At 42.4% G+C, this 9,426-nt stretch overlaps 1 protein-coding gene across 1 annotated transcript; it reads left to right on the forward strand.

The window, feature by feature from the left end:
• Window positions 1-7,597: 7,597 nt before the first annotated feature.
• LOC128071047 (zinc finger protein 280B-like) lies at window positions 7,598-9,220 on the forward strand (the record flags this gene model as incomplete). The annotated part of the gene is made up of 1 exon (XM_052664037.1): window positions 7,598-9,220. A coding segment is annotated over exon 1 (1,623 nt), but the record flags the coding sequence as incomplete, so codon positions are not given.
• Between the last annotated feature and the right edge of the window lie 206 nt (window positions 9,221-9,426).

Here is a 9,426-nt window from a genome sequence, read left to right on the forward strand (position 1 = left end):
GAGGGAGCGTGCGGCAGGACCCACAGGCCTCAGGCTCCTTTCACCCTCTCCCCTCTCTAGTCTGGGCGGGCTCTGCTCTCCAGCAGCTTTCCTGCCCAGGGGTGGGACAAGCCAGCTCGCGGAAAGGGCCTCTTGGGCCCCTGGCCCCCGGCACGGCCCCCGGCACCACCCCCAGCTCTCCTGTGGAACCTAATGTATTTAAACACACAGGCACAAATCTTCACGGCCCAAGCTGGTTCTGCACCCAGGCACAGTCAGGCGGGCGCAGCAAAAAAAAAAAGAAGAAAAAAAATCGATCTAGTGGCCTCTTCACTGCCCTGGTGCTTTGGTCGTTTTCCTGTTTCCTCTTGCCTCTCCTCGGACTCCAGGGCTGCCCCGTCCTTGGGGGCCCCGAGATTCAGGCCTTTGGTTCGGGAAGTTGGCAGATGAGGTATTTGTTTGTTTGTTACTGAGAGAAGGGAGGTGGGAGGAAGAAGCTCAGGGCAAAGGAGTTCAATCACTTGGTCTGGTTGAGTGTGAGACGCCTGGTCAGCATCCGTAGGGTAGGACCAGGTAGGGCCTGGGGGGATAGAATGTTCCCGGAACAGGTGACTCACCCTGAGCTTTTCTTCTGCTTGTCCCCAGGATGTGACCGTTTGCTGCCTGGTAGGTCTGAAGCGCTCAGGATTTCAGTGGGCCCCTGAGGTAAGGTGACAGACATCTTTACAATAAGGGACAAAGTTGTGGCTTTCTTACTTTCCGTTTTTCTCCTTTCATTCGTCGGCTGACACGTTGGTGTTGAGAGAGAGTATTCCTGATTGGGGATTACCTGACCCTGATTGCGGGTGCTGACTTCAGGGCAATCATGGTTTCAGGTTTGCAGCTTTCGGAGTGGCAAGCTTAAAAACAGGCAGGGTGACTTGCTTTCTCCTGCCTTCTTGAAAGAAAAAAAGTAAGAGCACCATGGGTCTTAAGCTGTGTAGAGCTGACTCCTACCACTTGGTGAGGCTAAAATGGGGCAATGCACATATCCTAAGGTTTTAGCTAGGAAAGCAAAGCAGTGCAGGTGTGGGGGTTCCCTGGTGGCCTGGTGATTCGGATTCTGGGCTTTCACTGCAGTGGTCTGGATTCAATCTCTGGTCAGGGAACTGGGACCCCACAAGCCAAACAGCATGGCCAAATGAATAAATGAATCAAGTGGTTCATTCAGAGACAATGTCCTGTGATTTAACATGTTCACGTGAGATTACTTGCTCATTTCTGTATCCTTAAGGGCTTTTTTTCATCAAGTAAGTGAACTCCACTGGATGGGGGTGAGGCACCATCTGAGTTCATTTAATGCGAGTAAACAAGATCATAGGAAGCCCTATGCCCAGCAACTTGTGCCTACAGCTGTGTTGTATACTTATCTTGCTGGTACAGCTTTGAACTTCACAGCATGTTTTGTTTTGGTCACAACATGTGGCTTCATAGGATATTCGTTCCCCAACCAGGGATCGAACACAGGATCCTGGCAGTGAGAGGACTGAGTCCTAACCAAACCACTGGACTGCCAGGCAACTCCTGTGTTTCGGTGCTTTGGATTGGTGTGTGTGTGTGTGTGTGTGTGTCTGTGTGTGTCTGTGTGTGTGTGTGTGTGTGTCTGTGTGTGTGTCTGTGTCTGTGTGTCTGTTTTTTTAATTTTTGCTATATTTATAGGAGAACTCTTCTGTGTGTAAGTATGATGTGAATGGTATTATAACTTGAAATGTTTGTGTTGTACATACGATCTCAAAATTGAATAGTTTGAAAGAACTTCACACTTGTTATCTCTTGGCCTAGGATCTCTCCTGAGGTAGTAGTCAAGCTTTTGTCTGGCTTGGCCACCTCTGAAGACTTAGCTTGTTGAATCTACGCTCTCTCACTTGCCTGTACTCATGAAGCCTCAGTTCCTCCTTCTGTGGGCCTCTCCAAGGGGCTTCTCTTGTGGAGGCTGCTGTCTTTTCTCAGAATGAGTGATTCAGGAAAGCACTTGCACCCATGATAAAGTGCAGAGTCTTCTTTCAGATGTTACACATCTTCACTTGTGTATTTGCTTAGTCTCACAGGTCAACCCTGTGATAGATTGAGAGAGAACTACGCAGCGGTGGGAATATCAGGAGATTCGATTCACTTGAAGGCTGGTTACCGTACCCATTAATCCACCATGCCAGCCTTTTGTTTCATATGACCTCAGCTCTGTCAATGTGAGCAAATTATTTGGCTTGTGTAGCCTTCTTGTGTGCCGCTACTGCTGCTAAGCCGCTTGAGTCGTGTCCGACTGTGCGGTCTCATGGACAGCAGCCCACAAGGCTCCCCCTTTTCTGGGATTCTCCAGGCAAGAACGCTGGAGTGGGTTGCCATTTCCTTCTCCAGTGCATGAGACTGAAGCCGCTCAGGCGTGTCCGACCCTTCGAAACCCCATGGACTGCGGCCTACCAGGCTCCTCCATCTGTGGGATTTTCCAGGCAAGAGTACTGGTGTGGGTTTCCATTGCCTTCTCCAGCTTGTGTGCTCTCTGGCTTGATCTACTCAATTCTTGATGTACTCAGTTCTAGACCTACTCATTTCTTGATCTTCTAGCAAGTCTCCTCTTTGTCCCGGATTAAGTTTTCTGTTTCTCTGGATGGTTCCCATCAGCAAACAGACTGACTATAATGTGACCTGTCGTTAAAAATCCATCTTTGGGTGACACATCCTGCTTCTGCTGCTTTTTTTTCATGTTTGCTTATTATAGACCTCTGCAGAGTTGTTCCTAGGCTTTGTTATCTCGAGTTCTCTCATTTTCCTTTAAAGCCGCTCTTGTCAAGGCCACAGGTGAATTTCAAATGTTTAACTCCGTGGTCAATTTTTAGTTGTTATCTTATTTAATTTATTGGCATCCTTTATCAGACTAGCTCATTTCCTCCTCCCTGAAAAAAATGTTTCACTTGGATTACAGAGTGCTTCTCTTTCCTGCTTCTCTTCCACCTACAGTTCTCCCACATACAAAGTGTGACCTTTGTGTCTGGCTTGATTCAGATGTCATATTTTCTTTTTCAATATTTATTTATTTAGCTCTGTGGCATGTGGGATCTTAGTTCCCAGCCCAGGGATGGCACCTGTGGAGAGTCTTAAACACTGGATCTCCAGGAAAGTCCCCTCATTTGTGTACTTTCAAGATTCCTCCATTTCATGGCTGTATAGCAGTGAATGTTTTTGTTTTATTTTTATGGCTGCATATGGTAAATGGCTTCCATGCAGTCCGTTTTGAGCATATACCACAGTTTGTTTATCCAGTCGTCAATGTTGGGTAATACGTGGATGGTGTACTCTTTGTGGCTATAGTGAGTAATGTTGCTGTGAACACTGATTTTGCATGGACTGAACATTTTCAGTGTTTGTGGATATGTACAAAAGAGGGAAATTCCTGGATCATATGGCTCCTCTATATTTAATTTTTGAGGTACTGACAAACCACTTCTGCAAGAGTGGTGGTACCATTTTACAGCAATTACCTCAACAATATCTGAAGATTCCTTTTCTCCACGTCCTCTGCAGCACTTGTTATTATTCGTCATTTTGATTGGGTGTGAAGTAGTATGTCAGTGAGACTGCTTTACATTTTGCTAGGGGCTTCCCTGGTGGCTCCGAAGGGAAAGTGTCTGCCTGCAATGTAGGAGACCTGGGATCAATTCCTGGGTCTGGAAGATCGCCTTGAGCAGGAAAAGGTAATCCACTCCAGCACTGTTGCCTGGAAAATCCCATGAATGGAGGAGCCTGATAGGCTACAGTCCATGGGGTTGCAAAGAGTCGGAAATGTCTATTCAAATTCTTTTCCTGGTTGTTAAAAGCTTTTCTTTTTTTAATTGTTGTAGAAAACATCTAACTTAAATTTTTACCAGTTTAACCATTTTTGCATGCTAAGTATTTCACACACTTTCATCAGCCTTTTGGAGAAAGAAATGGCAAGCCACTGCAAATCCGATGGAGAAGAGAACCTGCTGAGCTTTCGTCCATGGGGATGCAAAGTCGGGCACACCTGAGTGACTAACACATATACACACACATAGTCACAGTGTTGTTTTGTTGTCGTTGTCGTTGTTTTAGCTGTGCTATGCAGCTTGAATGACAGTTCCCTGGTTGAGGATCATACCCAGGCACCTGACAGGAGACTGTGGAGTCCTAACCTCTGAACTACCAGGGACTTCCTTATCACATTGTTATGAAACAGATCTCTACACCTTTACATCTTGCAAAATCGAAACTCTGTGCCCATCACTTGTCCCATTAAACAGCAACTGCTCTTTTCTTGCCTGTTGACCTAGACCGTGGACTCCGTCGTTCTTTTTTGTTTCCTCTCGATTGCTTGACTGTGTTAGCTATTTCATACAAGTAGAAACTTACAGTATTTGTCTTTTTGTATGACTGGCTTATTTCATTTGGCTTGATGTCTGAAATGATCATGCATGTTGTAGCATGTGACAGAATTTTCTTTATATGGCTAAATAATATTTCATTGTATGTATCTATCACATTTGATGGACATTTCGATGGTTCCACCTCTTAGTTGTTGTGCTTCGTGCTGCTGTGAGCACGGCTGTGCAGATATCCCAAGACCCCATGTTAACTTCTTTTGAATTTATATCCTGAAGTGGAATTGCTGAATCGTGTGTCAGCTCCAGTTTTTTAATTTTTCGAGGAGCCTTTAAACTGTTTTCTGTAGCAGCTGCACCATTTTAAAATCTGTCCATAACACACAGGGATCCAGTTTCTGTACGTGCTTGCCAACAGTTGTCCTTTCCTTTCCTTCATATGTAAATTGTGTGTGTATATGCACACACAATTTTTTTCATGCCCTTTTCCATTATTGTTTTTCACAAATTATGAATATAGTTCCTTGTGCTATCCAGTACGATCTTGTTTGTCTATTGTATATATTACAGTTTGCATCTGCTAATCACCAGCTCCCAATCTATGCCTGCCCCACTTTTCCCCTCTTGGGAATCACATAGTCTGCTCTCTCTCTCTGTGAGTCTGTTTGTGTTTCATAGATAAGTTCATTTGTGTCATATTTTAGAGTCCATGTAAGTGATACCATACGAGATTTGTCTTTGTCTTTTTTTTTTAATTTTTATTTTTACTTTATTTTATTTTACAACACTGTATTGGTTTTGCCATACATTGACATGAGTCCGCCACGGGTGTACACGAGTTCCCAATCCTGTCCTCCTCCCACCTCCCACCCCATATCATCTGTCTGGATCATCCCTGTGCACCAGCCCCAAGCATCCTGTATCCTGCCTGGAACATAGACTGGCGACTATCTTACATGATAGTGTACATATTTCAGTGCCATTCTCCCAAATTATCCCACCCTCTCCTTCCCCCTCGGAGTCCAAAAGTGCGTTCTATACATCTGTGTCTCTTCTGCTGTCTCTCATACAGGGTTATCATTACCATCTTTCTAAATTCCATATATATGTGTTAGTATACTGTATTGGTGTTTTTCTTTCTGGCTTACTTCACTGTGTATAATCGGCTCCAGTTTCATCCATCCCATTAGAATTGATTCATACAAAGTCTGCCAGCAATAAATGCTGGAGAGGGTGTGGAGAAAAGGGAACCCTCTTACCCTGTTGGTGGGAATGCAATCTAGTACAGCCAGTATGGAGAACAGTGTGGAGATTCCCTAAAAAATTGCAAATAGAACTGCCGTATGAGCCAGCAATCCCACTGCTGGGCATACACACTGAGGAAACCAGAATTGAAAGAGACACATGGACCCCAGTGTTCATCGCAGCACTGTTTATAATAGCCAGGACATGGAACAACCTAGATGTCCATCAACAGATAAATGGATCAGAAAGCTGTGGTACATATACACAATGGAGTATTACTCAGCCATTCCAAAGAATATATTGTCTTTCTCTTTCTGACTTCCTAAGTATTCTTTTTAATGCTAGTGTAGATTCAAGTATTTACTTAACAACATGTGTTGCTACTGTATAAAATGTGGTTGACTTTTAAAATATTTGTCTTCTATTCTGCAAGCTTTATATTAATTCTGATACTTGTGTTTTCTTCAAGATTTTCTATATACAAAAGTATGTTATCTCCAATATACTTTGACTGTTTCCTTTCCATTCTGAAGGCTGTTTTTTGTTTTTGTTTTTTCTTTTCTTTTTTTTTTTTTAAACAACAGCAACATTTCTCTTTTGTTACCTGATTGCTCTGGTTATAGAACTGCCAGTATAATGTTGAGCCAAAGTGTGTAATAGACTTCCTTGTGTTGTTCCCAGTCTTAGAGGGAACGCTTTCAGTTTTTCATTATTAAGTGTGATGTTAGCTGTGGGTCTTTTTACAGGTGCCCTTTGATTGAGAAAGTTCTCTTCTGTTCTTAATTATTAAGTGTTCTTTTAAGCCCGGTTCTGAAAAGGTGCTAGATTCAGGGAAATGCTTTTTCTTCAGGCAGATGTGTTATTTGTTTTATTGTGTTCAAATGGCATAATGTTGAGTGACTTTCATATAATGAAGCAACTTTGCATACCTCCCTAAATCCCATGTGATCATGGTATACAGTCTTTTTTATATGTTGTTGGATTTCGTTTGCCAGTATTTTGTTGAGGACTCTTTCACCTGTATTCGTAAGGGATATCAGGGTGTGTGTGTGTGATGTCTCTGTCTGATATTGGTATGAGAGAAATACTGGCATCACTTTGCCTGCTATGTGGGGAAGAGACCTGTGGCGTGAAGGATGAAGCATTGCTGGATTTAAGTTTAGCCAGGATTAGAGGGAGAAATTTAGGATATATCGGTGTGGAATTGGGGTGAGATTATCAAAGAGAGCTCATTCTCAATTTCCTAGGCCTGTGTTAAGTGCTTGACATTGAATTATGCTGTTTGTTAACTAGGTATAGATAGATTATACTTTGAATTTGCTACCTATTTTCTTTGTTAACATTTATGAAATTAGAATTTGTGAATCAGGTGTAATGTGCATTTAAGATACATTTTCTTCAAATTTTACTACAAAACAAGATGCCATTGACTAGCTGATGCCTTTTAAAAAGAGCTGGTAACCTTAAGTCTAAGAAATAAGCATGTTTGTCTTTAAGAGACAGAAACACCTTTAAAAGTTATAAATTTGCCCAAGAAGCTGCAACTGGTGTGTGGTTAACTTAGAATTCCAACTTAATCTTCTTTGACTCCAAAGTCCATGTTTCTGAACGCTGTACAACAGTGCTTTTGTAAAAATACTCATCCTTTACATGTGATTTCACCTAATGATCAGTCGTGGTGGGTTTTTGGTTTTTTTTTTTTCTTTATTTTTTTAAATAGAAGGGGTTAAAGTGAACGTGGGACAAAGCTTATGATTTTAGAGCCATGTAGACTTGTAGTCATAGGTTTTTCAGCTGTCACTGAGTCTCGTTGACACTCGGTGTCTTTGTCTGTAAGATAAGGATGTTTAAAACTACTCTAGAGTTTTGGAGATAATCAAATAGCCCATTTTTCTGTACTTAACTAATATGTAGTATGTTTATACTTAGGTGGCAGTTTGTATAAAGGAAGCCCTGGGACTTGTGGCCGCACCCTCTAAGAATAAAAAAGTACTCAAAATATGGAACTACCATGTATGTTACGTGAAGAAGAACAAGAGCCAGAAGTACGGAAAAGGGAGGGAGAAACCAAACAAGCAGATGATGATGATGATCATGAAGTGATCTTGGTCGGAGTGGAACATGTAAATGAAGATGCTGACGTGATCTTTGTTGGGATGAGCTCAGCTTCAAAACCAGTCGTTTCAAACGTACTGAACAGAGATACCCCAGGTTCTTGTTCAAGGAGAAAAAGGTATGGTCACTTCAGGAAAGGTAACGCTGACAAATTACAGCCTGCTAGTCATGTGACTGCTACATCAGAAGCAAAGGCTGTCTTGCCAGTTTCTGACTCTGAATCAAGATCAACAGATAGTCCTATTATTATTGAACCTCCGTCTCAAGCTGATTGTAAAAATATTTCACCACAAAGAGTGCCGAATTGCTTTTCAAAGGAGTCATGTTCTTCTTTGATTACCTTCACAAGTTCATTGCAGCATCCAGCAGAAAGAGCGGTTTCTGCAGGAGATATGAATAAAAGTCCTCATGTCTCAAAGCGACTTTCCACTTGTGAAACAAATAGCAGAAATCCCAAAAGGCCTAAGCTCAGTGATGGCATTATAGGGGAACATTCTTTAGGTTTTTCCCCTTCAGGTATTTTTCATACAGTGACCACTCAGCAAAGCACACCGGACCGTGTCCATACCTCACTAAGCCATGTTCAGAATGGAGAACCTTGTCCAACACCTTTTCCAAAGGACAGTGTTCATTGCAAGCCTGTAAGACCTTTAGGGGAAAATGGACTGACAAAAACTGATTTTCCAAGTTTAGCAAGTCCAGACAAAATTGGTGATCCCACAGAAGGAAAGCTGACTGTGTTACTTGGTGACTTCTACTATGGAGAGCATATAGGAGTTGGGCAGCCAGAACCGAAGACCCACACAGCGTTTAAATGCCTCAGCTGCTTGAAAGTTCTAAAAAATGTCAAGTTTATGAATCACATGAAGCACCATTTGGAACTTGAGAGGCAGAGAGGTGACAGCTGGAAAACCCACACCACCTGCCGGCACTGCCTCCGCCAGTTTCCTACTCCCTTCCAGATGCAGTGTCACATTGAAAGTGTCCACACTCCCCAGGAGCCCTCCGCAGTCTGTCGCATCTGTGAGTTGTCCTTTGAGACAGATCAGGTTCTCTTAGAGCACATGAAAGACAATCATAAGCCTGGTGAAATGCCCTATGTATGCCAGGTTTGCAGTTACAGATCATCATTTTTTGCAGATGTGGATGCACATTTCAGAGCATACCATGGTGACACTCAGAATTTACTTTGCCTGTTTTGTCTCAAAATTTTTAAACCTGCAACAGCCTACGGACATCATCATAGAGGGCACTGGGAAAAGAGTTTTCGCCAGTGTTCCAAATGTCGGCTACAGTTTTTAACTTCCAAAGAGGAAAGGGAGCACAAGACCCAGTGTCATCAAATGTTTAAGAAGCCTAAGCAGCTAGAAGGATTGTCTCCTGAAACAAAAATTGTTATTCAGGTATCACTGGAACCCCTTCAACCAGGATTGGTGGAAGTAGCATCCATTACTGTGAACACATCTGATTTTGAATCATCACCCCCCAAATCTAAAAGTAGGAGGTCAAAAAAAGAAGAAAAAAGTTAATTCTGCTTTCAGTAAGTCTGAAGCAAGTATTTCAGTCAAAGTTAAAAACCCCATTAAAACCAAAAAGATCAAATTATAGCATTATTCAATAATATCAAATATAGGGAAACCGATGGGTAATTTATGTGATTTTGTTTTAAATACAGGAAGTACAATGTCGTTTGATCTGCGTATTGAGATGTTAT

This window comes from Budorcas taxicolor, chromosome Y, assembly GCF_023091745.1.
Source record: "Budorcas taxicolor isolate Tak-1 chromosome Y, Takin1.1, whole genome shotgun sequence".
Taxonomy (NCBI): domain Eukaryota; kingdom Metazoa; phylum Chordata; class Mammalia; order Artiodactyla; family Bovidae; genus Budorcas; species Budorcas taxicolor.